General features: G+C 46.5%; 2 protein-coding genes, 1 long non-coding RNA gene and 1 pseudogene across 5 annotated transcripts in view; 3 read left to right on the top strand and 1 right to left on the bottom strand.

Moving 5' to 3' along the window:
- Positions 1–736: 736 nt before the first annotated feature.
- LOC128347611 (uncharacterized) lies at positions 737–13,172 on the top strand. 3 transcript variants are annotated; one of them, XR_008317611.1, is made up of 5 exons: positions 737–1,113; positions 2,407–2,543; positions 2,710–2,827; positions 9,227–9,330; positions 12,416–13,172. It is a non-coding gene; the product is annotated as an uncharacterized LOC128347611 (long non-coding RNA). The 3 variants fall into 3 exon arrangements; XR_008317610.1 differs by lacking the exon at positions 2,710–2,827; XR_008317609.1 differs by having other exon boundaries at positions 2,407–2,827.
- On the bottom strand, positions 2,534–24,474 carry LOC128347479 (zinc finger protein 883-like; annotated as a pseudogene).
- Positions 24,250–26,819, top strand: LOC128343908 (zinc finger protein 664-like). The gene is made up of 2 exons (XM_053293339.1): positions 24,250–24,268; positions 26,243–26,819. Exons 1-2 carry the CDS (start codon positions 24,250–24,252, stop codon positions 26,779–26,781), a joined length of 558 nt encoding a protein of 185 aa, XP_053149314.1. The 3' UTR covers positions 26,782–26,819.
- The window catches only part of LOC128347446 (zinc finger protein 665-like), a 67,457-nt gene continuing 64,261 nt past the window's right edge, over positions 24,601–27,796 (top strand). Inside the window, exon 1 of the mRNA XM_053302134.1 lies at positions 24,601–24,648. The gene's annotated coding sequence lies outside the window, so the exon portion shown is untranslated. The remainder of the gene's footprint in view (positions 24,649–27,796) is intronic.

Genomic DNA, 27,796 nt, shown 5'->3' with positions numbered 1-27,796 from the left:
GTTTCGCATCCATAGAGGGTCACGGGGAAAACCATTGTCCAAACTGATGTGTTTTAGAAAACCAAAGTAACTCCATTTTACTTAGAATACCAAAGCATCTCCAAATTTGCTTAGAAAACCTAATTCTAACTTAAAGTAACCCCAGCCAAGCTCAGAGACATCAGGCCAATGTCATTATCTCTCTCCACTAAAATGTATCTATGAAACTTGGTTCTCACAAGATTCTCATTGTTCTTTGCTGACAAGTTAATAAAACAGGATGTAACCAAATAAGGAGTGATCACCAGATGAACAATGAATCATTCGCATGCGTACTAGATACTTAGTCCACCATTTTGTTGCCAAGTATACTATGTCTAGGATGTCAGCATCATTCAGATTGTCTGTATAAATGTAAGATGCACCTATAACCAATTTGTATTCAATGTGGAGCGTGAGCCCCATTGTCTACCTGCTTCTGCAGAGCATTAAACCAAGCCTCTAATTGATTCCCACTGTGTCTGTTTGATTGGCTTAAGGCGGACCCAGGGACGAACCGGTATTCACATCAAAACTATTCTAATTTTTGTAGGTGTAGACATGTCACAGGATCTAAATATCCTTTCCAAGGCTTTCATTGCAACCCTACCAAGTGCTAGTCTGCAGCGTATTTCTTGACTGCTAGATCTCTATACTTAGGACTGGCTCTTTACATTGGTTGCTAGGTGGCCATTTTGGTTGCCAAGGGAATGGAGAGAAGGGTGTCAGCTTGAAGTAAAGGCTTAACTCCAAAACAGCTCTTTTCTCTCAAAGAGCATATCTCTTGAGTGTCAGGCACCAAATCTTACTAACTTCTCATGACAAAGCCTGTGAACTGCCCTCTCCTGCTAACATTCCATACAGGGTTTCCTTAGCAACACAGGGGCTGCTCTACTAAAAAGCACACCCCATATTCTGCTTCTCTTTAAAGAGCAAACCACATTAACCAAGATGCCATACACAAACCGGAACTTACATTCAACCAACATTTCTCCACAGCCCACAACTGGGGGAAAGCGAGTAAACCCCCCACCCCCACACCTCCCGTTGGCAATCTCTAGCACCTGGTGTTCAGGGACATGTCGTCATTAACAGGTTGTTTACTCACTTCTGAATAGGGAGCACCTCAGCTGCCAAGATCTATGACAGGAGCCAGACCTCCAGTTACGTCCTCAGCAGTAGGGGTGTGTCCGAACCGGTCCGGAGGCCATTCTAAAGAATGGCCGAACTGCCGGACCGGTTCGGACCTGGCTGGTCCGGGTCCGGGTGGGGGGTATTTCTTTAAGGGCGGGAGGGCTTGCTTACCCCTCCCGCCTCTTTGTCCCCTCCAGCGCCCGTATGTCACAGAGTAACGGGGCGCTGGAAACCAGCCGCCCCCACCGCCCCGAGCAGATTAAGCTAAAAGCTACCACTACCACTGCCGCCGCCGTCGCCCGCCAACCCTCCCTCCCTCCCAGCCGCCTGCCTGCCCGAGTCCTCACCGATGCTGTTGAAAATAAAGAGAGGAGCTACCGAACAGAGCTCCTCTCGCTTTCAAGTCCTGCAGGCTACTGAGGCTTTGCGTGCGCGCATGCGCGCGCCGCAAAGGACACCGATCACCGGAGGCCTGGTCTACCCGCCGGGAAAAGGCGATCGGAGGCCCGGTCTACCCGGCCTTTTCCCGGCGGGTAGACCGGGCCTCCGGCGATCGGTGTCCTTTGTGGCGTGTGCATGTGCGCGCGCAAAGCCTCAGTAGCCTGCAGGACTTGAAAGCGAGAGGAGCTCTGTTCGGTAGCTCCTCTCTTTATTTTCAATAGCATCGGTGAGGACTCGGGCGGGCGGGCGGCTGGGAGGGAGGGCTGGCGGGCGACAGCAGTGGTAGCTTTTAGCTTAATCTGCTCGTGGCGGGGGGGGGCTGGTTTCCAGCGCCCCGTTACTCTGTGACATACGGGCGCTGGAGGGGACAAAGAGGCGGGAGGGGTAAGTAAGCCCTCCCCGCCCTAAAAGGAAGGCCCCCCTTCGGTGCTGGTCCGGACTGCTCCGGACCGTGCACATCACTACTCAGCAGCCTCGTGCACACAGCAGTGAATTATCTTTCTGGGGGGTTATTTTGCACAGCTCAGCTTTGCCAATCACGGAATTTTGATTTCTGATTTGCATGGAGCCATTTTGCGCAGCTGCATAAAAGTAATGCCAGCTGCACCATAAAATTATTTGCAGTGCCATCATACTGATATTCCTTTTCTTTGGTGGTATCTCTGATCATGTCCAATAAGATCTTGGCTCTATATGAAGCTGCTCTTCCACACCCCAGTACATTTATTTAGTCTTACTCCCAAGGGCTTTCTTGATTCATAATATAATGGTGTTGCTCTGATAGAACTTTTTCCTTCATTAAATATTTTCTAGGATTTCCTCTCCTGCATGAATTACCTTGTCCAGATACCCAACAGCCCTCTTTATGCCAAAAGTAAAGTCTTCAGCTCTATATACCCAGGTTGTGAAAGGCTTTCTCCCAATAATCAGAGACAGGTGTTGAAAGCAAGGTCAGTTTTATTTAAATTGTGTTCACTGTGCACAAATAAAAACACTGAAAAATGTAGGAAATACCTGGCAGTTATCAATATCTTTTTGAGTCACAATCCAGCACAGGTATATTCAGGTCCAGTGAAATCCCAAACTCCATTAAAACAATAGTTTCATATATCTAAGGAGGACGCTGTTGCAAGATTCCAGCTGCGGACTTGGGTATGTCTATCCATCTTCATCTCCTGTGCTTCCATGGGCAACAATGTATTGTTCAAAAATACAAGGATCAGAGTGGCCCAAGGTACAGAATCTTAATGCTGTGGATTGCCTCAAATAGATTTTCATATCCTTAGTATTTAGACCAGGCCACCTTAAGTGGCGCAGCAGGGAAGTGCTTGACTAACAAGCAGAAGGTTGCCAGTTCAAATCCCTGCTGGTACTGTATTGGGCAGCAGCAGCGATACAGGAAGATGCTGAAAGGCATAATCTCAAACTGTGCAGGAGGAGGCAATGGTAAAACCCTCCTCTATTCTACCTTGGGAAAAGAAAGAAAACCTCAGGGCTCTCTGGGTGCCAGGAGTAGAAATCGACTTGACGGCACACTTTACTTTAGTATTTAGACCAGCCTTATACTATTCAGCTAGCCAAGGAGTACAAAATCCCCAGTCTAGAAAATACATACAACATGAGTACATCTTCAGTAGGGTATTGTACTGACAGTCATTAAAGGTGTATAAAAACTGTGGAGAAAAAGCTTCCATAAAAATACTCATTTACTTACATAGCTTCTATAGACAATAAATGTAGACAAAGCATAAAACATCAAAATAGAATTCATTATAAAGAGCTTGACATGGAAGATAATGTCAGGGATAATTTATTACTTACAAACTAAAATAAAGCGACGTGCTAAAAGCAATCTGACATTTCTCTGAACCGCCACTCTTTTTATCCTAAAATTTCTAATAATCAACAAGAAAATCCTAAGAGAAATACGTAACAGGGATATTCAGATGTTGTTGACTACAGCTCCCAGAATACCCAGCTGCAATGGCCTTTGGCCACAGATTCTGGGAATTGTAGTCAACAACATCTGGGAATCTTATGCACTTGGCTCATCCCTTTCCCTATTCCTACTCCTTTACTTTTTAAAATAACTGATTTAGGGATACCACCACAAACCACCCTGGGTTTGCTGCAAAGGAAACGGTCACAGCTCAGTGACCAGAAGGTCCCACATTTGATCCTTGGCATATCCAGGTAGGTCTGGGAAAGAGCCCTGCCAGAAACCCTGCCGCTATACCTAATTTGGTTCAAATTGGATAGGCAGTTCACAAGTTAGCCCAGTTGTGCCCCAAATATTTACACATCCACCAACTTGAATTGGGGTGGATGATATCATCACAAACAACACCATTGAGGTGTCCCTATGTGTCCCTACAACTGTACCTGACTTGGTTCATACTGGTCCAGTCGCTGCGAAGTTGATAGTGGGGGACACACAGACGGACACATGGGATGTCAGGTGATCTCATAAGCCTACAGCAAAGTGGACTAAAAATGTAAAAATATATGGATAGAATAGATATGAATCACTGAACTTTGTATTCCAATGTTCAACATACAAAAATCAAAATCTTAAATTTGTCTGCATCTATATTCTCCTTAGCTCATCGATAAGCGAATATATATCAATTTCATTAGTAACGCTATATCGCAAATCCATTTATACTAATCAGCCAATGTGGCACTGAAGATTTTTGGTTTCATTTATACAATTATTGTATAATTGTATAACAATCTATAACAGCAGCATCATAAATGAGGCTTAGTTTATCACACAAGGTTTGCGACCAATAGAGAAATGACATTAGTGTTCAACATATGAATTTTCTGATGTTATGGTTTAAGTAGTAATTGAAGTTTCTTCCTAATTAATGGTTTATATAGTTTCTCCCCTGTAGATCCATTGATGCTAGGAAAGCTTGATGCATTACAAAATTTTTACCACAAGGGGAGCATTTTATGGTATCCCTGTGTTATACATTCTCTGAGAGGAGAAGTCTGCAATCTGCCAGAAACTCTTTCTGCATGCCAGGATGCAAATGGTTTTCCTCCTGTGTAAATTAACCAATAAAAATTGAGCTGTGAGCTCACTTAACACTCTTTCCATGCTCCAAACATTTATATGGTTTATCTCCCATGTGTATTCTTTTATGTGAAATCAGATGTGAACCCTGACTGAAGCTCTTTCCACACTCCTTACATTCATAGGGTTTTCCCCCCTGTGTGAATTCTTTGGTGTGATGTGAGGCTTGAACTGTAACTGAAGATCTTTCCACATTCCAGGCATTTATATGGCTTCTCCCCTGTGTGGATTCTTTGGTGTGAAGTGAGGTTTGAGCTGTGACTGAAAGTCTTTCCACATTCCAGGCAGTTATATGATTTTTCACCTGTGTGGATTTTTTGGTGTGAAGTGAGGCTTGAGCTGTGACTGAACCTCTTTCCACATTCCAAGCATTTATATGGCTTCTCCCCTGTGTGGATTCTTTGGTGTGAAGTGCAGCTTGAGCTCTGTCTGAAGCTCTTGCCACACTCCAGGCACTTATATGATTTTTCACCTGTGTGGATTTTTTGGTGTTCAGTGAGGCTTGTGCTCTGACTGAAGCTCTTGCCACACTCGAAGCATTTATATGGTTTCCCTCCTGTGTGAGTTCTTAGATGTAAAGTAAGGTATGTGCTCAAACGAAAGCACTTTCCACAATCTGAGCATTTATACGGTTTCTCCCCAGTATGCTTTTTCTTATGCTCCTTAAGATGTGAGCTCTGGGTGAAGCTTTTTCCACACTCCAAACATTTATATGGTTTATCTCCCGTGTGTATTCTTTTATGTGAAACCAGATGTGAAGCCTGACTGAAGCTCTTTCCACACTCCTGACATTCATAGGGTTTTTCCCCCGTGTGAATTCTTTGGTGTGATGTGAGGCTTGAGCTGTGACTGAAGCTCTTTCCACATTCCAAGCATTTATATGGCTTCTCCCCTGTGTGGATTCTTTGATGTGAAGTGAGGCTGTGGTGCAGACTGAAGCTCTTGCCACATTCCAGGCAGTTATATGATTTTTCGCCTGTGTGGATTTTTTGGTGTGTAGTGAGGCCTGAGCTGTGACTGAAGCTCTTTCCACATTCCAAGCATTTATATGATTTTTCCCCTGTGTGGATCTTTGTATGTGACTTAAGGCCTGAACTATCACAAAAACCTTTCCCACACTCCAAGCATATATATGGTTTTTCTCCAGTGTGAGTTCTTTGGTGCACAGTAAGTTTTCCAGTTCTTCTGAAGCTCTTTCCACATTCCAAGCATTGATATGGTTTCTCTCCTGCATGAATTCTCTGATGCCTAAGAAGATGTAGTCTTTGATGAAAGCTCTCACCACAGTCTCCACCATGGTATTGTCTCTCTCTTGTGCGGATACCCAGATGTTTCTTAAGCTGTGGTTTTCTAGTGAACGTCTTTGCACATTGAGTGAATTGAAAGTCCTCATCCTGAGAAGAATCTGATTTGTTCTTCTTATTCTCTCTTTGGTTTCCATCCTGTGTCTTTGCTCTATTTGGACTTTCAACATTTTCCATTGTGTGGATTCTTTGATGCAAAGTCAGGAGTCTTCTTTGATTGAAACCTTTTTCATTTGCTAAGCTTTTATCCATTTTCTCTCTTGTGTGAAGTATATGCTTTATCTTAAGACTTGATGTATGACTGATGGTCTTTGTAGTAACATGCCACTTATTCCTTCTGCGATATTCTTGGGCTGGGATTTCTGCTTGGTTTATGTCCTGCCTCTTCGATCCCTTATGATCTCTGGATGTCTCTTCTGCCACTTCATCAGTGGATGTTTCCAAAAAGCCCCCACACAGCTCCATATAAATGCCATTGTCCTTTTCATCACCTGCTGGAATAAAGAAGTGATGCTGATTAACTGAGAAACTCAGCCTCAAATCAATGGTCAATAGCAAATTGAAAGTTGTGGAGAATTCACACAAATTGCTTTGCTCTTTTTAATCTGGTTTTTTACTTGGTCATGAGACAGCATAGGTATAGGTTTTTTACTAGGTCAAGAGATGGAGACAGCATAGGTAGGCCTGTGGACAATCTGCTTGGACAGCTGACAGGGGAAATTCCTACCTATTGATTCTCTTAGACCAGACTTAGACCAAGACCACCCTCTGCACCAGCAGTAAACCACTGCCATAACCCCTCCCCCATAACCCCTGCCCAGTCTCCCCCCTACCCCACCGACTCTCTTCCCATCTCTGCCCCATGTTCTGACAATCTTCTATTATATGATGTTGGTGGCGGTGGCGGTGGCAGGAACAGCTGTGGCTGCTGCTTCTCTTGTCCTACCTTAAAAAGAGAGAGAGAGATTCAAGACATTTTGTGTTGCTCCATGCTGCCGCCTGCTTTTTTGGGAAGAGGGTGGGATGAGCAGAAAGGGAGGAGGGAGGAGGAGGACTAGATGGGCTGTCATGCATTGCTAGGCAATGTTTGGGAGAAGCAGTGGGCCTGCTGAGGCAGCTGGAGGCTGCAGTCTAGGGGAGAGAGTAGGTGAGCTATTTGCCACCTTCACCAAACTGCCATCTGAAACAGTTGCCTCACTCAGTCTCATCAGAGGGCTGGTTGTGTCTCAAGGGTGGCTCCAGAGGGAGGGGACAGGGATGGGCAAGTGGTCCCACAGAAATGTGACTTGCCCCCATCTCTTTTCTCTTTCAGAAATCTAATATGTAGGATACAGCTCAGCCATCCATAAATGCACAGTGCCCTTTCTGTGCCCTCCCTCAGGTGTTTTTCTTCTTCCTGGTGCTGTGTTTTAGGTCTCCCAGAAGCTTTTGACATTGTAGAACATTCTATCTTATTGCTAGGTCTGGAATAGGTGATCCATTTAATCCAAATGGTTTGTGAGTGGTTTCACTCTTTAAAAAACAAAACACACCACCAGCTGGAGGACATTTATTGGCCAAACAAGTTCAGTCCCATATGAGGAGCCATGAGTTAAGATCCCAAGTGGCCTTTTCCTCTATTTCATTTAATATCTATATGACACCACAGGGAGAAATCACCTGGAGCCCCAGAGGTGGGTGTCATCAAGAAGTCTAGAATAACTCAGGTCTATTACTTTTTAGATTGTGAGCTCCCACTTTGGGACCATCTTCTCATTCTTTTTGGTATGTAGGCTGCTGTGACAATTTTGGTTGAAAAGCAGTATACAAATAATAAGATTTGGAACCTGGATTTGGAAGCAGTTTTGAGCCAATGAGGCTAAATGGAAAATGAGACCAGACAAGAAGACAGAGGTGATGCTGGTGGGGAAATACAGTGCTACGGAAGAAGGGTAGATTGACCTGCGGATGAGATGGTAGTGGTGGTACAAGTGCCATGCCAGCCAGACATTTCTAGGTTCTTTCTTGCTCGGACAAGAAGAAAACTGGTTGCCACGAGCAGAGGCGTAACTATAGGGGGGGCAGGGGGGGAACGTGCCCCGGGCGCCATCTTTTCTGGTCACGTGGGGGGCGCCGCCATGACCAAATTTTTAAAAAGTTTTTAAAATTTTTTTTGTTAATACAAATGTTTCCTGCTCAGTGCAGCAGCGCTGCAGCAGTCAAGGGAGCGCGTCGGTGCCCCCTTCCCCACGAGCGGTCCCTTCCGCGCCGCCTGTGCCCCCCCCCATTGCTTTGCTGGCGCCTGGCGGCCAGTCAGTGGCCTGGCTTGGCGGCGGCAGCGGGCGCTTGTGAGGAAAAACCTAAGTATAATGTAGTATGTTGGGGGGGCGTGGGGGGCGCCATTGCAGTGCTTGCCCCGGGCGCCGTTTTCCCTAGTTATGCCTCTGGCCACGAGTGCTTTATATCAGCTCCAATAATATTTACCAATCTATTATAGAATTTGAAGAGAGTGAGTTTGTGTGAAATAAAGTCATACTTCCCAATTACCTACCGATACCAAATTTGGCAGTCACAGTCCTGCCACTTATATTAGCTGAGTGCACTACCTTTGACACTGGAATATGCTGGGTGAATGTGTAAATACTTTAAAGTCATGACTATTGTGATTGGATGGATTATATATTTTGAGAAGGGTTTGTTTCTGGATGTGTTTATATGAAATATAGTTATAATTCATGATGATGTATGGACACCAAATGTTGCATCAACTACCTTGTCACTTAAATTACCTGAATGCTCTGCTTTTAACACTGAAATGTGGGGTGGAAGGTATAAATAATTACTTTAAATTATTTTTAATTAAAGCAGAGCCAAGGAGCCCATCTATGCCAGCAGCCTCTTCCTGGTTCTTTTAATTGGAAACAAGTCATGACCATTATGCTTAATTTTCATGAAGAAATATTTGCTAATAAAATTAAAATGGAGTTACCTATTCAACTGTCATTTTAGTGCAAGAAAATTTTTTACTGATACAAATCACAATTCAAATTAATTACGGAAAGAATAACGGAAGATTTACTTGATAGGAGTTACCTTTTTCAGCTTTCATATTTGTTCTTAATTCCTATAAATGTAATCTATGCAAAATGACTTTGCGCGGTCAACAACAGGCCTTGCCTGTTAGTACTAAATATTTCTTAACCACAGCTGACACATGGTGTCATATCCTGGAGTGAAAAGGTCTAACACACTCTTCCTGTTCTTGTAGCCTCTGGGATTGACTACTGCCATGTATGCTGTAGGGGTTGCCCTTGAAGATGACATGGAAGCTTCAAAAGGTGCAAAATACCCCAGCGGTCCATCTCCTTGCAGGTAGGTGGGAGCATATTCAGCCTGTCTTGGGACAATCTCACTGGCTTTCAGTACCAAATCAAGATGATGATATTAATACTGAAGGTCCTTTAATCTGATGCTACTGCTTTATTTTTATTATTTGTATGCTTATATTCATTTTTAGATGTTGGGAGCCTCATTGAGCTTAGGAACTGACAGGACAGAAATGCAGCAAATGAATTAATTAATTTATCTTTTCCCACTTCCCAAGGAAACACAGCAGTCATAAGACAAATTAGGGCTGGTCGCACAACTGTTGTGGGGTGGAAAAGAGCACAGGCGAGATGTTACCCTGTAAGCCATGTGTGATCAACATCTCTGCTGGCTCTGCTGGCCCACAATCACAGATGGTGGCAGGTCCTTGCCTGAAATCAGAAGCTGCAAGCCCCCTCCCTCCATGCAAGGTCCTCCAAGGGTCTGGATGCATTCCCAGCAACCTGTGTGCTGCCAGCAGAATGGAAAAGCTTCATGACATCAGCAGCTGCCCTCCCATTGGCCCTGAAAGAGCAGGAGACAGATGCAGCCCTGCTGAGTGGATATAGATGTATGCTCCAGCCCCACCTCCTAGCTGCCTCTGGAACCCAGAGAGAAGGCACTTAACCTTTTCCTGGCCCTCCATGTGGCTCGTGAGGTAGTGAACTCTGCTCTGACCCACCTCTGATTGCTGGGAGGACAGCAGGAAAAGAGGGCCACTCCCACACTACACAGGCAGCCCAACAATCCAATCACAAACCACATGCACACAAGTCCCAGGTGGGAATAGGCCAACTGAACCCACACAGCACACGGTGGTTGGCACACCTGCATTCCATGGAAGCAGAGGCACTGCCAGATGTAAGTGGGGGGGGGCATAGGTCCCATCCCACAAGGCACACATTTGAAACACAGAGATGCCCAGAGGAAATGGGGGGGGGGAGGTCAACAGCAGTCCCACTGCTCTGCAGCTGAACTTGTACAGATGTGGGTGCCCGCCAGCCTAATCAACTTGGGTGCCCACACCCTTCTCCAGCCCAGTGAGTGACCATGCTTGTGATCCCCCTCTTCCAAGCATTCCTCAGCATGACAGTTAGTTTGTGAAACAAATTTTTGGAAGAAGGTTTCTGTCTCCACTGTTCTGGTTCAAAAATAGCACACGCACACACACACACACACACACACACACAACTTAGGAGCAAGTAGAGTCTGCTGTTCCACTCCATCCCTCCCCACACAGTGCAGCCACACAACCACCCTGCACACCCCAGTGGGTGGCATGTACCCACCCCAACCCTGCCACCCCTTGCCCAATCCAGAGGCAACATATTCTTCCCCACATCCTCATCTGCATCCCACACTGGTACAGTGAGCCCTGGGATTCCAGTGAGGAAGCCACTGCTGCACAGGTGACATTGTGGCCATGCCACCCATGAGGACTGTTCAGGAAGGGAGCAGGTACCTGTACTGCAGGTGCCCATCCAGTCATCACAGGGGGCAGCCTCAGAACCCCATGATGGGATGCAGTGAGTGGGTACACAGGGGCTCCCTACATCAGACCCCATTAGATCTGCTCCAGTTGTGGGCCTGCTAGAGACTGCTTGGGGAGGCAGATGTGGATGGGTGTGGTTGGCAAAGGTGATGTGGAATGTTTCCAGGCAGATTTCTGCTGGAGGTGCAGGGGATTGGGGGAGCATAGAATGTGCTTTGGCGGTTAGCATGACCCTTGCCGATGGCTGCTCTGGGCTTAGTTATCTATGGCTGCCATGAAGGTGTGGGTGTGGCACATACTGGTAGTCCAGGTGGGAGCAATGTTCGGGTTCACACAACTGAAGGATCTGGGTATAAGGGCTTTGCTCTTCTCCTCCCTTGGTAGAAACCTGAACATAAAAGCTGGATAGTCCTGCCAGGAGCAACCTAGGGCGGAGGAAAATGCATGCATTCTTGCAATCATGCAAATCGTGGTGGCCCACTTCCTATGCTGATTGTAGCAGTTGTGTGAACCACACTAATGGACTGATGGACATTACCTAGGACTACTTTAATCACCCAAGAAAGTGTTTTGTTGTAGCTGGGACAGGTTCCTTCCTTCCCTCCCATGTCCAAGTGGCTCCCAAATCCTGTTGCTTCTCCCATTTCAGCATCCCCAAAATAGGAACATAGAAAGCTGCCATATATTGAGTCAGACCATTGGTCCACCTAGTTCAGTATTGTCTACACAGACTGGCAGCAGCTTCTCTGAGGTTGCAGGCAGGAGTCTCTCTCAGCCCTCTCTTGGAGATGCCAGGGAGGGCACTTGGAACCTTCTGCATGCAAGTATGCAGATGCTTTTCCCAGAGCAGCCCCATCCCCTAAGGGGAATATCTTACAGTACTTGCATGTAGTTCCCCATTTAAATGCAACCAGGGTGGGCCCTGCTTAGCAAAGGGGACTATTCATGCTTGTGACCACAAGAGATCCTTCCCATATCCACAACAGAAATCCAGACTGTGCTCTGGAGACCTTTACTATGGACTACTGTCTAATAGAGCATCTCCCCATCTGCTCTGGATAGGGAGAGCAAAAAGCCATCTGGAGAATTCAGACAGGATGGGGTCAACCTGCCTTTTACAAAACTACACACAATCTGAAACAACCCACCAGCCTTGCAAGGCATCTGCACGATTCCCAGACAAAGGGTCCCATTACATACCTAAGCAGCTGCCCAATGATTTCTCTTCTTCACTGACGTTCCAGACAGATGGATCTCGAAGCCCATCTTCCAGCCAGGAGATAAGACCAGGTTTGGGAATTTCTTTGCGAGAAGAAACAGGCAGATTAGGCATGTCTGATTACAAAACATCCAGGCAACCTCCCCCTACCGAAATCCCATAAGGCAAGAGGAGAGTAGGCAAGGTCTTTAAATTCCCACAGGCAACAGAATTGTGTGGGCACGAAAGCATCCATTTCATGAACATGGGGATCTATCTGCTTTTAAAAGGATTCTCTGAGGTTAAAAGTCACATTTATGCCTCAGAGTAAATTCAGTAAGGATACTTCATTGTTTTGTGTTTACTGTTCAGAAAGGCTATGCCACTCTTTATTGACACAGGTAACTCCACTGCTAAGCAGCACTCACGGATGATATGGTTGCTAAGCAGGAGGTGTGGCTAGAAGGTGCTGACAGTAGTTGCCAAGGGAGGCTAAAGGGGCTCCAGAGAGAAAAAGGTGATTAAGGCTGCTTAACACAGGCCGTGAAGTTCAGCTGAGGAGGTCGAAGGCAAATTGAGGCAGAGGAGAAGGCTAGAAGAAGAGACTGAACAAGCACTGTAAGATACCCCGCTCAGGGGATGGAGCCAGTCTGGGAAGAGCACCTGTCTACTTGCATGCAGGAGGTTTCAAGTTCCCTCCCTGGCATCTCCAAGATTGGGCTGAGAGAGATTCCTGCCTGCAACCTTGGAGAAGCCTCTGCCAGTCTGTGTAGGCAATACTGAACTAGAGGGACCAATGATCTGATTTGGTAGGAGGAAGGAAGAAGCTGGAATCACAGCAGCCTCCCAGGGTCTGTGCCTGAGGCTGCAGAGAGTCTGACAAAAGGACAGGAGGAAGGAGAAGATATCTGCTGCAGCAGGGACAACCTGCAGCCAGTCAGACCAGGAAGAAGAAGGTGACACCAGGTTCCTGGCTGGCAAGGGGACACAGGGCCTGACTGAAAAGTCTGGCCTGAACACAGCCTGCATTGAAGGAAGACTGGACTATGGCCTTGAAGAGCAGCCTTTTAAGCTCACATTCCGGAGGCCTGCATCAAGGAACCCACAGGCCTGTGCGTGTGAGTGACCACTGGGAGGAGATGGTATTTTTCTATAATAAGAAACATTATACCCTCTGATCAAAAGACACCTAGTCTCCTTTATTGGTCTTGGTTCTTTCCTATACCCAAAGCTCATCAAAAGGTGTTTAAGAATTATTAACCAGAATTAAAGAATAATGGTGGCAGCACGATCATAAAGAGAAGTAATATATTTTACTAGTGGGCCCGGGCACAGAGCATCTGTGCCTCTAGCTGGCCCGCTGCCTTGCCTCCGCAGCCGGGCCCGCCCAGCCCTGCCGCCTTGCCTCCGCGGCCGGGCCCGCCTGGCTCCCCGGCCATGGCTGCCGCTGTTCTCCTGGGTGCGCCAGCCAATCAGGTGCCCCTGCAGCCCAGCCAATCAGCTGGGCTTCCGGGATGCATTTTTGCCTGGCACACCCAGGAGAATTAAATATATAGATAAAGGAACATCCATGAGAAGTTAACAAGGGGAGACTCCTAAGGGAATCACCACGGTGAGAATATTCACAGAGCTCAGGAAACCTAGACTGAAATGCAGGTGAGCAGTTCAGCTATGGAACTGAAAATAGCCATGCACTTTTCAGACATATTTATTTGTTTATTACATTTTTATACCGCCCCATCCAAAGGCTCTGGGCAGTGCACAACAACAACAAAACCCCAAACAATCATTTAAAACAATCAATACAAAAACAAATTTAAAAAGCAGTTTAAAACCACTGGTGGCTAATTCTTATTTATTTATTTATTTAGTCATTTATTCATTCGATTTCTATACCGCCCTTCCAAAAATGGCTCAGGGCGGTTTCTTAGTGTTTAGCTTTTTAAAAGCTTTTAATTCTTAGTTTTTAGCTTTTAAAATAACTTTTAATGGTTTTTAACCTGACTTTTTAACTTGTTTACTCACTTTGATTAATTTTATTACTTTTATTGTGTAGAGCATCTATTTTATTATTATGAGCCGCACTGAGAAGTAGTGTACTGGAGGCGTGGGGTATAAAATTAGTGACGTGCATGAACTGGTTTGAAGGCCATGCAACCAGGAGCCGGTTCTAAGGTTCGGTGCCGGGGGTAGCTCTTTAAGGGCGGGGGAGGGTGCACTTACCCCTCCCGCCGCTTTTTCCCCATCAGCGCTTTTAAAAAAAACTCCTTGGGGCGGCAGCGTACCTCCTTGCCGCCCCTGCCCCTGTTTGTGGCCAGAAGTACCATCCGCGCATGCGCAAGTCGCGCGCACACACTTGTCAAACGGGTGCGTTCATGAGCGGACAGTACTTCCAGCCACAAATGGAGGCAGGGCTGGCAGGGAGGTACGCTGCCACCCCAAGGAGTTTTTTAAAAAAGGAGTGCCGGCGAGGGGAAAGCAGTTACCCCCCTGGCGCTGAACCACAGAGGCGCGGTTCCATGCACACCCCTAGTATAATTAATTAACACAACTGAAAACATTTAAAAGCCGTTTAAAAACCCTGAAAAGCCAGACCAAACAAATAGGTTTTAAAGGGCTCTCTTGAAGGCCAACAATGATTCCAAACTGCGAATTTCTGCCGGGACTGCATTCCACAGCCCAGGAGCAGCTACAGAGAAGGCCTGGTTCCGAGTCGCCACCAGACGAACCAGTGGTAACTGGAAACGGACCTCCTCAGATGAGATCTAAGCCATCCAGGGCTTTAAAGGTGATAACCAGCACTTTGTATTTTGCCCGGAAACATATTGGCGGCTACTATAACTACTACTACTATTATTATTATTATTATTATTATTAATTTGATTTCTATACTGCCTTTCCAAAAATGGCTCAGGGCAGTTTACACAGAGAAATAATAAAGAAATAAGATGGATCCCTGTCCCCAAAGGGCTCACAATCTAGAAGAAACATAAGCTAGACACTAGCAACAGTCACTGGAGGTACTTTGCTGGGGGTGGATAGGGCCAGTTACTCCACCCGCCCCCCCCGCTAATTAAAAAGAATCACCAGGTTAAAAGGTGCCTCTTTGCCAAGTTAGCAGGGGTTAATATAGAAGGGAAATATATTAATATGACAAATACGTATATACCGCTTTTCATCTCAGGTTCCCAAAGTGGTTTACATAGCTATAAATAAAAAAATAAAATGGCTCCCTGTCCCCAAAGGGCTCAAAATCTCAAAAAGAAACCTAAGATAGACACCAGCAACAGCCACTGGAAGGACGTTGCGCTGGGGATGGATAGGGCCTGTTGTGGTGCCTCTTTGCTCAGTTAGCAGGGGACCCAGACAAAAAGCTACTCTTCTTCTTCCCCCCTCTATGAAGGCAGTTCTCCTTATTCGGCAGGCTAAAGCCAAGAGCAAAGTTTGCTTTATTGCTTGCCACAAGTAGAGTGTAGGCACCTATGAATGCCCCCCTCCCTCCGTAAAATGAGTACAATATCTTAAATTAACAAAGAAGTGTACAATAAGTAGAGAAAGTAAGATATGGGAAAAGAGAGTGAAGAATTACTTAAGGGGGGTTTCCTCTATTGCTTTCCATTAAGTGGCCCAATGTTCTTTTTAAACACCAAAACATGAAAGGCCCAAGATGGCAGCAGCCACATACCCTGGAGTTGCTCCAGTGATTCTACCTGAATTCAACACACACACACCCTGCCCCCCATGGCCATCAGGTAAAGGCAAAACCATCTGTCATTCCGGGCCCACCTCTTTTTCAACCCCAAACTCTCACATGGTTATCCAGATTTGACCTGCATTGCCATGGGCCAATCACAGTCCAGTGCGTCACTGGTGACATCAGGCAGAGGAGCTGAGTAACTACGCCCCCTTCAGGTAAGTCTGGTTGTTTACACACTGCCAGTGGGGAGAGGAAGGGCACAAGGGATATTAAGACATCTCTCCCCAGCAGTGCTGGCCCTAGGCAGCTTGCCAATTATACACATATTTATTTATAAATAAATTGATTTATTTATATTTACAAGTATATACATATTTATTTGTACATAAATGTAAAAATAAATAAATAAATAAATAAATGGGCTAAGAAAGCAGAGGAAGGAGAATGAAGAGGTCTTGTAAACATTATAAGATACATAAACTTTGTGAGCTTCACGGCTCCTAATACGGGACTCGGGCCAAATTCGGGTCTGTAATCTGGAGCCCAGCAGGTGACTCCAGGATGCATGGCTGGGCCACTCATTTCCCCAGGGGGGCAGTGGGGATTCTTACAGTGAAAAACAGCAGCAGCAGCAGCAGGCGCTTTCAACATTGATCAGCAAAGAGCACCTTACCCAGGGAGGCCACGTTCTCATAATTCTCCAGCATAACTCCCTTGTACAGATCCCTCTGGGCTGGATCCAGCAGGGCCCACTCCCCCTCTGTGAAACGCACAGCCACCTCCTCAAAGGTCACCAGCCCCTGAAAAAAAATGGAAATAGTCTCTCCTCACAAATAATTCACACAGATGCACACTTTCACTCACAATCCAAAAGGAACAAGGAAGGTCTGGGAACCATATTTTCTCACAGGACTCAAAGCTTCACGGAAGGTCAACATATGTTGGGACTAATAAACCCCAGGCTGTTAAAAAACACTCAAGTATTTAAAAAAAACACAAAGGACACCAACCTCAAGCACTCTAGGAGGACTCCATCATCCAGCCCCTCCCCCTGTGAAGCTTTACAGACTGTCAGGCCAAGTTGCATATAGAAGCACCACTGCCTGCAGCAGATGCAAGGATGTCCGGGGCAGTTCTGACTTTTGGGGCACTTGTGATCTTGGAAAGCAACTCTGCACATGCTGCACCCCCAACCTGCATGCCTCAGAGTACGTACAGAATTCCATTCCAAGGGCAAGAGGCCTCTCTAAGAAGGATCTCAGTGCAAAGCACCCTCACACACATGCAGAGTGTTTTTTTCTTGCAAAGGGAATGCTTCCTCCCCTAACCTGTGGAACCTGGTGTCCTGCATATCATTTTCAGCCTGCACACATAAGGGGCAGCAGTGCCACAGACACTGCCCAGCCTGGGAAGTAAGAACATAAGAAAAAAGAGTCTTGCTGGATCAGGTCCAAGGCCTATCTAGTCCAGCACTCTCTCTCCCACAGTGGCTCACCAGATGCCTCTAGGAAGCCCCCAAGCAGGAGATGAAGGCATGCCCTCTCTCCCACTGGTGCTCCCCTACAACTGGCATTCAGAGGTATCCTGCCTCCAGACCTGGAGGTAGCCTAGAGCCATCAATACTACCGTAGTAGCCATTGATAGAAACACCTTCCATGAATTTGTCTATTCCCTGATAAGAAGTGACCATATGAGAGATGTGAGATAGTGCTTCAGGTGAGAGGAAGAAGCTCAGGCTCTACCCTTGACTGGGTGGCATCTGGGAGACCAACAAGCACATATGCAGCCCTGCCAACAAGACCCTGCAAAATGGCCCCGGGTACTATCTTGCTCCTCATCTTAAGCTCAGTGGCTCAAGTGCTTGGGAAGCACTTCCAGGGCGGGAGCATCATTTCTCTGTGAACACCACAGGCCTGATGAAGGAGCAAGAGGGCCAGAGAGAAAGCTTTGGGCACAAGTTTTTTGAGGTCCGCTCAGTTAATTTTAGATCCTGCTCAGGTTGATTCAGGAAGGTGTGTTCAGAACTGCCTTGATACTGAACATGCATTCAGAATGGGGCCTTTCTGAATCAACCTGAGCAGGGTCTAAAATTAACTGAGTGGACATCAAAAAACTTGTTCGGGCAGGCACATCCGCACACCTTAAAGGGAACACTGCTTTTAAGCCTTAAATACAGTAATCAAACAGAAAGTAGAAACAACTGAGATGAGAAAGAGGAAGCAGGCAAACCCTTTAATCTTTTCAAGGACCAATATATCTCATAGCTTCTTTCATCTCTTCCTTTACATTAATATTTGGCTGAAACTGCTTTATAAACATTGCTTTTCAATCTTACATCCCATTAATTTCCCTTCAACTGACAATATTGACACTTCTTTTCTTGTTACTTCTCCTTGATGTCTTTCCCTCATGTGCATTGCCCATTATTTAATTCAATTTTTATTATGCTGCATATCAGCCAAATGTTTTTAATATCTTTTCATTAATGGCCTTCCTGTTTCCCCAATATAAAATGCTGCGCATTCCACACATTTTGTCTTATAGGTTGTCCCCTTCACCTTACACCACCCCTTATCTTCCTCACAGATGGAACCATCCTTCCCCTCACATTTATCATGATATAATCGGGATTTAACTAGATGTTGTTTTAATATCTTAGGTGCTGTGCATAAATTAGCCCTAAACATAAAGGTAAAGTGTGCCGTCAAGTCGATTTTGACTCCTGGCGCCCACAGAGCCCTGTGGTTTTTCTTTAGTAAAATACAGGAAGGGTTTACTATTGCCTCCTTCCGCATAGTATGAGATGATGCCTTTCAGCATCTTCCTATATCGCTGCTGCCTGATACAGTACCAGTGGGGATTTGAACTGGCAACCTTCTGCTTGTTAGTCAAGCATTACCCCGCTGCGCCACTTAAGGTGGCTACATTAGCCCTAACACCATATCTATTAAGAATTCCTGTACCTGCCATGTAAATCTGTTATAAATGGAATTTTTAAAACCGTCAACCCTTTCTCAAACTTTATCCTCCTACTTCTACACAGTTGAAGTTTATAATCCTTGATTTGGTGATGGTGTTTTACGCCAAAAAGTCTGGTTTGCTTACATGTTTGTAAGTTTATTTTAACAGCTTGTTTTTGCACATTAAAGAGGTTGTTTTGAAGTTTTTGTGAAGTTTTGTCAAGCACATTTCATCACCATTATATTGTTTTAACCCACTAAAACAGAGAAAAAACAAACATTTTTAAAGCCTCTCTAAGAAGATGGGTCTTTCTTTCAGTGATTGTTGCCTTTTGGTCTCCAGCTTCCTTATTCTCAGAGCGTGTCATTTCTTTGGAAACAAATTGCCATGTTGATTTCCCCAAAAACAAAAGTCTTGTTCTCACGATTGTTCAGCAGCTGTGTATGCTCCTGTTTCCTGCTCATGTGAGGGTTAAATACAATATTGGGGGCACCAGCAGTGATCGTGAGAATGATTCATAATTGTGAGCCCAAGTTGGCTGCATTGTAAAACAAATGATTCAGTTGTTTCTCAGAAAACAACTCATCTTGTTTCCTTTAGTTCCCTGATCTTCACTATCCCTTGGCCACAAAGACTGCTTTATTTCTTCCTTATTAGCATCCACATATTTCCCTTCCTGCTTATCTTTAGTCTTGTGTTGGTGTTTCCCTCTCATGCCTTCTTTCCCAAGCACATTGGGTAAATCTCCATTCAACCATTCATTCTGATTATACATGTAATGGATTTCAATTGATTTCCAGTAATTTTTAATATGGATTATTTCATATATTTGATTATACATTCAGTTCACATATGCTGTCTCATGACATGTTGATTCCACACCCACCCACCCACCCCATTTTACTATGTAAACCTGACTTGAGCTCTTTTTTGCCACTGAAAACAGTGGCAACTGTTTTTCAATCAACAGATAAATCTCTATACGAGCACGACCACTGAAAGGCAGCCACCAGTCCCATTCAAAGATCTGGCTAGCTGGCAACCCTAGACCTGTGGCCATGGACGGTGGTTCTGCTCCATGCTTCTTTGAGATCATGCCAGCAGTGAAGCAAAGGGCCCATTGGAGCAGCTAAACCGAAAAGGCAAGATCTATCCAGAGAGACTTGCAGGGCATGTGCAGTGGAAGTTCTGGTTCAGCCCCGCTATAACAAATAAGGATGCCCCCAATCTGCATCCCTCCTTGGTGATTCACCCCTCACCTGAGCAGGCTGCATAGTAGCTGTTTCCACTCCAGCCCAACAAGGAGACGATCTAGAATGCGACACCAATGCCATCCTGCTACCTGTGAGAGGCAGAATAATAGAATTTTAGAGTTGGAAGGGACCTTGGGGGTCTTCTAGTCCAGCCTCTTCAAAGGAGATGGGGAGGCTTTTTATCTTTTCATACACAGTTAGTATTTCATTTCCTTGTGGAATCTGAGTCCGTCTTCCCATTTGCTTCAGTGTCGTGGTTCTCATCTTGAAATGGCTGAATGGGGTGGGCCCTTGCTTGACATTCTCCCACTCTGTTCTTATGCCCTGGACCGGCCTTCTCCTCTCTCTCCCCCTCTTTGAACAATTGCTCTTACTGGCTTGCTTCTCCAAAACTCTAACTCTTCTCCTGCTGCATTTCTGCCTCATCAAGAATGCTGGATCAGGCCCAAGGCCTATCTAGTCCAGCATCCTGTTTCCCACAGTGGCTCACCAGATGCCCCTGAGAAGCCCACAGGCAGGAGCTGAGGGCATGCCCTCTCTCCTACTGATACTCCCCTGCAACTGGTATTGAGAGGCATCGTGCCTCAGGTTAACCCTCCCACTGTTGTTCTTTAATCAAGCCCTGCCTATAAGACTGAAACATCAGTATGCAAGGTGAAGTGGGGGCAGCTTTATCAATACCATCTTCTGACCTGTAAGGAGGAATATGACAACAATTTGAGTCCCTCTATTTGCTTCAGGGCACTGGTTCTGATCCAGAAATGCCCGACTGGGATGAGCTACACCCATCTGGATTATTCTCTCCCACCTTTTTCCTGTATCCATGCAGTGCTTTCTCTTTCTGCCCATCAACTTACCTCCCTCCCGTCCTTGAAACTGCTTACAATTCCATTATGGCCAATCTAGTTTCAAAAGGGGATTAGACAAATTCATGGAGGATAGGGCTATCAGCAGCAATTAGCCTTGGTAGCTGTATGCTTCCATCAGGATCAGAGGAGGCAGACCCCTGTACACCACCAGGAGCTTTCCCAGACAGCAGGCTTGATAGCAGCTTTACTGCGAGGCTTTACAGTAGAGTTTGAAGCTGCCACAAAAAACTGACACAGAAAGTGGATTTTTTAAAACCCCAGATATAAATTGGGCTACCCTCTAATGTGCAATGAAAAACCTGAAGTGTGTGTGAAGTTCTCCCCAAAAGCTTGCTTGGTCTTTGGAGTAAATTTTGCTGATATGTTGAACACATGTGAACGCACACCTCCATTCCGGAGGAGAAGCGAACTAGAAGCCAGGTGTGAAAATTTTTCAGGCAGGGGCGTAGCAAGGTTGGAGTGGGCCCAGAGACAAGATTTTAAAATGCCACCCCCTCACTGAAGCTCAGCTCATGAAGTAAAGAAATCTTAAATGAGGCTAAATAGTGGTAACAAAAAGCATAGTAAAATTATATCTATCTATCTATCTATCTATCTCACACACACACACACAAACCTATGTGCCACAATAGATCATCATCCAAAAAAGGTTTTGTAAATTGTGGACGATGCAAGTCATTTAATGGTACTAGAGAAAGACATGCTGTTCTGGTAGCTCCAGGTCTTAACACTCACATCAATTTCGGAGGATGAATACAACTGAAGGAAGTCCGGGTGGGTGCGTGGCTGGGAGAGTCAGTCATGTGACTTGCCTCTGCCCCCCCCCCGGCAGTGGACCCCCAGACAACTGTCTCCCCTTGCCCTATTATAGTTACGCCCCTGTTTTCAGGTGCATGGCAACACCAACAGAAGGGATGGTTGCCCTATTTCCCTTGCTTGTGGGCTTCCCAAATGCACCTGGTTGTGCAGGATGCTGGACTGGGTGGACCCTGGCCTGATACAACAGGGCTTTTCTTATGCTTTTAAAAATGTGCTTCTGCCAAACCTTTCCTTCTCCATCCAAGATCAACCTTTCTTGCTGGTGTTGGGATATGTGATAGCCTTCTGTGCTGATGGGATTTGTGATAGCTTTTCAAAACATGCTCAAGTTAAAACATTTTCCTGCTCAAGCTTAAGCTGATGTGATATTAGCTGACATTAGTCTCTCTGTAACAGGATGCCGTTGGTTACTGACCGTCTCTGCGACAGAATGTAGCTTAACCACTAAAGTGTTCCAGGAAATGACTGTTTTGCTATGCAGGCGCGAGACGTAGCTTTTGCTAAAATGCTACTACGCCAATATGCAGCAATACAGAAATTGCAAGGAATAGGCCTGACCTTTTTTTAGTGGCAGGAATTAGACACCTGTATAGGAAAGATACAATAAGAGCTATCTCAGCAAATCAAGGCTTGTAGGTCCAAGTGTATAACCATATATGGACGTAGGTATCAGTTGAGCTAAGGTGCGCAGGTGCGAAAATAAGTTGTATACGGCACACTATATAAGGAGGTTGCCCTAAATTCTCTGGGTGGCCGCCACCCTTTTTGAGCTCTGTGCTAACACAATAAACTTTGATTTGAAACTCTGATACTGGTGTCTGGCAAATTACCTAACCAAGAGACCCGAACAAGGGTGGGAAGGGAAGCCCCCTCAGCTTACACTGGATTCCCTGCCCCAAGCCAACCCCCCTGTTGCTGCTCTTTCAACAAGTTAAACGTCTTAAAATTGACACTTAGCAGCATGTAGAGGAAGCAGAAAAGAGGAACCTTCCAGCACCTGCGACTGGAAGGTGCTAAAAATTAACAACAAAATTTCCCCCAACTATTAAAAAAAAAAAAAGGAGAATTGAAGTCAAAATTTTCTCCCCTGCCTGAAAGGAACCCCAAATGTCAGGCATGCTAAGTGGAGACCAGCAAAATTCACAATGAAGAAGAGATGGAGGAAGTGAATTAACAAAAGCGCCCCCCCCCCCCCCGGCCCAGCTCTGGCACACAAAGGCAGCAAAGCTATTGGTGCGCTGTATGCCCCACCTTCCAAATATTCCTTGGAGACTGGAGATAACTCCAAGGTGGGTTTGCAGCAGGAGGGCTGTGCAAAGGAAAGGCGGCAGCTTGGGGCTTTTCAAAGGGTGCAACCAGACAAAAGAAGCCCTTAAAAAAAGAGGAAGTGCAGTTCTCAAAGGGCACTTCTGCAGTTCAAAAATTCAAGTCCTGTAAAAGTTGCATTGTCTTGGATGATTTAAAAAGTGACTGCTAATCATAAGAAAAAGCAAGTAACTTAGGTAAGTCGTCCAGGGGCCTTTAAAACCCAGACAGTGAATTTTAGGTCCTGCTCAGGTTGAATCAGGAAGGCCTCACTCTGCATGCACTTGTGCACTGCTGCCCTGATGGAAACTAATTCTGCACTCAGATGAAAAAAATTAGAAGGAACACTGACCCAGACCCCGATTGAACACAACGTACCTATTTCTTTCCCCCACCCCAAAGTTACCTCCCGCAGACTCCACTGCTACTTCCCAGAGCATCTCCATCAATGAAACCAATGAAACTTTGTGTAAACCGCCCAGAGACACAAGTTTTGGGCGGCATAACAATATGTGTGTGAGGGGTGTGTGTGTGTGGAGCCGGCTTCTGAAACAGCGCTATAAATTATGGGGATTTTCCCCACTCATGGACTCTGAGTCTAGGCAAGAAAGGATGTGTGTGCAAACAAGGAAAATGCACATGCGTGTGTTGTAAGAGCACATGCGATGTGCGCCAATTAGACTCTCACACGCACACACACCATCGCATAGTTCTGAATTTTCCTTTAAAAAAAAAAAAAAGCCCTGCCAATAGGAGAGTTTGGGGTCTTTCGCCCCACCAGCTGTTCTCACTCACCTCCCAACTGCTGCACTTGGAACTCTTTTCGTCCCCCTGCTTTAGGCGTTAACCACGGATCCTGGCCGCCTGGGAAAGTCAGCAGAAGAACTTCGCCAATCCGATGCAAGCGAAAGGATACATAGCCTGGGGCAAGATCAAAGAGATAGAAAAAAGAGGACTTCGACACACAACCCACATCTCAGGTTCCTGGTTGCACACCACCATATGCTGGGCAAGGTCTACATGCGGCATGGGATGGCACAGCAGCTCTCTAGGATACCTGTACTGCGCTGTCCTCTTTCTTCTCAGCGCAGACCGCTGGCCAAGTTTGACTGGCGTGGCATACAAAACAGAGCTCCGTTGCCAGCTTCCTCCTAACTGTACCTCAGGAGCAAAACACTACTTCAGTCAGTACCCAGAAGAGACCAAGAGCAGCGCAGCCCGATCACTGCACACGCGGCATTGGATCCTGCCTGCCTTGCGAGAACAAGGCGCCGGCTGCTGGTCGGTCTTCTAAAGGGTTAACTAAACGCAAGTGCAACTCAAAGAGGACTATGGACATCGAAGACAAGAGTGAGACACGCACAACTTCCACTTCGGGTGCCCATCCCGACTCCGCCCATCAGGCGTTCTGTGCAGAGTGGAGGAAGCCGCTATTCTCTCTGTCCTCTTCCTTTGCAGGAGTGTGTTCTCCACGTTCATGCACGCACTTCTTTCATTCTCGCTTTGGGGGCATGGATGATGGTGTAGCCAAGTCAGTCCTCTTTGGTCTCTGGAAAGAGTCCAACATGTCCCTAAAGTGGCAGGTTGGCGAGGGGAGGGACTGCTCACGTCACATCATATGCTCACACTCCGCATGCGCACACATTATATGCGACGTCATTTCACGCCCCGCCCCTCAGTTTGGAAAGTGAACTTTGTGTTTGCCCCACGAGTCTTGCTGAGTTTCACTGGTGAGTTCATACCCGCGTTGAGGTGGGAGAGGGTGGGAAGATGCCCGGCCAGAAGATGGAAAGAAAAGTAGTGGGGGTTGCAGGTGGTGGGAAGTGAGAAGAAAAATCCTCCCCAACTCATCCACTTGCTAGGGAAGACCAGGAGCTACACTTGTGACACACGTGTATTTACTATTTCTCCTTCAATGAATGGGAAATCCCTTCAGAATTCTCTAAACTTTGTAATATGGCTCAGGGGTCACTCGCACACAAACTTACTCAGTGAAGATATAGGAACACTTATGGTTCCCAATGGTAAAATTCTCTGCCACGGGATGTGGTGATGGCCACTAGCTTGGATGACTTTAAACGGGCTTAGGCACATTTATGGAGGACAGGTCTATCAATGGCTACTAGTCTGGTGGCTATTGGCCACCTCCAGCCTCAGAGGCAGGATGCCTCTAAGTACCAGTTGCAGGGGAGCAACTGTAGGAGAGAGGGCATGTCCTCACCTCTTGCCTGTGGGCTTCTCAGTGGCATCCGGTGGGCCACTGTGTGAAACACAGTGCTGGACTGGAGGGGCTTTGGGCCTGATCCAGCAGCGCTATTCTTATGTTAGGGGTTCACAATCTAAAATGATAAAAGACCTGGATATCTTGGGTGGCATCATTTCATTGATGATCCCCCACCTCCAGAGCTCCAGGTGATTTCTCTCTATGACTTTGTTTAGGTACTGGACAATACTGGAGATAAAAAGACCACTTGGGAGCTCCACATATGGTACCACACACTAATTTTGCAAATAAGCATTCTCCAGAAGGTGCTTAGTTTGAAAAAGGAGCACGAAACTATTCATGGAATACTTGTGGTATACCAGTTTTATGTTCTAGACCTTGCATTAAGATGCTATGGTCTGCATATCTAAAGCTGCATAGAGGTATAAGAAACAACCAGCCCTCTGATAAGGCTGGGTGAGATGGCTGCCTCAAGAGGCATGGAACAATAGGAAGTGTCGAATCTGTTTCTGCCTCTCCATGTTCAGTACTCATACAACAAGTGTACAGTGTGCACAGGTACAGATCTGTGCACAGGTGCAGTCATTCACATGTAGTGCTGAACACAGGTACAGAGGTACACTTCCTATCTATACCATGCATTTGAATCGCCTGTATCCAGGTTCACTTTTAAAATTAACACAGGTACAGTCATTCACACAAACACATGAATGAGTGTACAGGCATCTGTTAACGTACAGCATAATGACTGAATTGGGCTTATGTAGTGAAAGATTGGACAGGGATGGTAAGAGAGCCTGGTCGGAAAGAGGGGTGGAGTGATATGGGGGTGGAGGGAAATTAATCAAAGAGTTGGGGCAGTGGCTCACCATGCCACCTCAGGTGCCAAGGGGCTTTGACTAGGCCTGGTTTAAGAGAATCAAGAGAGGGGTACGTATTTCTCTTGCCATTCCACCAGGCAGTTTGTCTACAGAGCATCCAAAGTGCTCTCCATTAGGAATGTGCATGAACCTGTTCGGAGGCCCTGTTACGGGATTCCGAACAGGTTCGAACATGAGGCTGGTTCGAAGTTCAAAGGCCTCGGGGGTTGGCACTATAAGGGCAGGGGAGGGTGCACTCACCCTTCCCGCCACTTTCCCCCTGCCGTTGCCATTTCCCCCTAAAAACCTTCGGGGTGGCAGCGTACCTCCATACTAGGGATAAACCATATAAATGTCTAGAGTGCGGAAAGAGCTTCACTCATGCTTCACAACTTATTTCACATGAAAGGATCCACACAGGGGATAAACCTTTTATATGCTTGGAATGTGGAAAAAGCTTCAGTCGTAGCTCGCAACTTAATGTGCATAGGAGAATCCATACTGGGGAGAAACCATATAAATGCCTAGCGTGTGGAAAAGGCTTCTTTGTGCGGGCTCACCTCACTTCACATCAAAGAACTCACACAGGAGAGAAACCATATAAATGCTTGGATTGTGGAAAGAGCTTCAGGCAGAGATCAGCCCTTACTATACATAAAAGAATCCACACAGGGAAGAAACCATATAAGTGCTTGGAGTGTGGAAAGAGTTTTTATAGTAGTCCACAGGTTATTGTGCATCAAAGAATTCACACAAGAAAAAACCATATAAATGCCTGATGTGCAGAAAGAGCTTCAGGTGGCATAAAGACTTCTCCTTTCACCAAAGAATTCACAACACACAGATATCATAAAATGCTAAGATGATGGTAAGAGCTTTTGTAATACATCAGGCTACCCAAAACATCAAATACTTCCCAGAGAGAGAAAAACTGTATAAATTATTGGTTAGGAAGGAATTTCAGTGCGTTCTCAGACAGTAGCATTGGAGAATTCACAAGCTGAGCACTAATATAAATTTTTCTATCCGGTGCAAACCCTGTGTGATAAACCTGGCTTAACATATGCTTCTGTTATTACAGACCCTAACCAGAGTTCCTCCAGATGTTGCTGAACTACAACTCTCAACATTCCCAGCTGCAATTTACTGGGGGTAGTGGCTGGGGGTAATGGGAGTTATAATTCAGCAATCTGGAGGAACCCTGACTGGGAACCACTGCTATAGATAATCCTCTATAATAAAGTGCCTGGGTGTGCACCCGTGTCCTCCGGTGTCTGCGGCCGTGCCTCCCAGAGCGCATGCCCAGAACGGCCGAGGGAGAAACAGCCGCAGGCACCAGGCGGCCATGTTGGCCGGTTGGTCGGCCCGGCCGAGGGGAGGCCGGAGGCGGCCACGGGGAGGGCAGAGGTGGCGGCAGCGGGTCCAGCCCGGCCGCGGGGAGAGGAGAGGCGGCAGTGGCAGGTCTGGCCCGCCCGCCAAAAAGGACAGAGGTGGCAGCGGGTCCAGCGGGTCGGCAGGTGGCACTCTTGGCGGCGGCGGAACTCATCGCCCACCCAGAAGGCCAAAGGCGGTGTTGGCGGGCGGCACTACAGCGTCGGCGGGTCCGGCCCTGCCGCAGGGAGGCCAGAGGCGTCGGCGGCGGGTGGCAGTCTTCGCGGCAGCGGCGGTGGAATTTTCCGCCCGGCCGGGAGGCCAGAGGCGGCATTGGTGGGCGGCACTCTTGGCATCGGCGGCGGAACTCTCTGCCCAGCCGCCCACAGCGATGGCGGCCCTCTCGGCCTGGCCGCCCGCAGC

The sequence above is a fragment of the Hemicordylus capensis genome, chromosome 2 (assembly GCF_027244095.1).
Source record: "Hemicordylus capensis ecotype Gifberg chromosome 2, rHemCap1.1.pri, whole genome shotgun sequence".
Classification (NCBI taxonomy): Eukaryota; Metazoa; Chordata; class Lepidosauria; order Squamata; family Cordylidae; genus Hemicordylus; species Hemicordylus capensis.
Note: the sequence above shows the minus strand (reverse complement) of the source record. Positions and strands in the feature narration are given on the sequence as shown.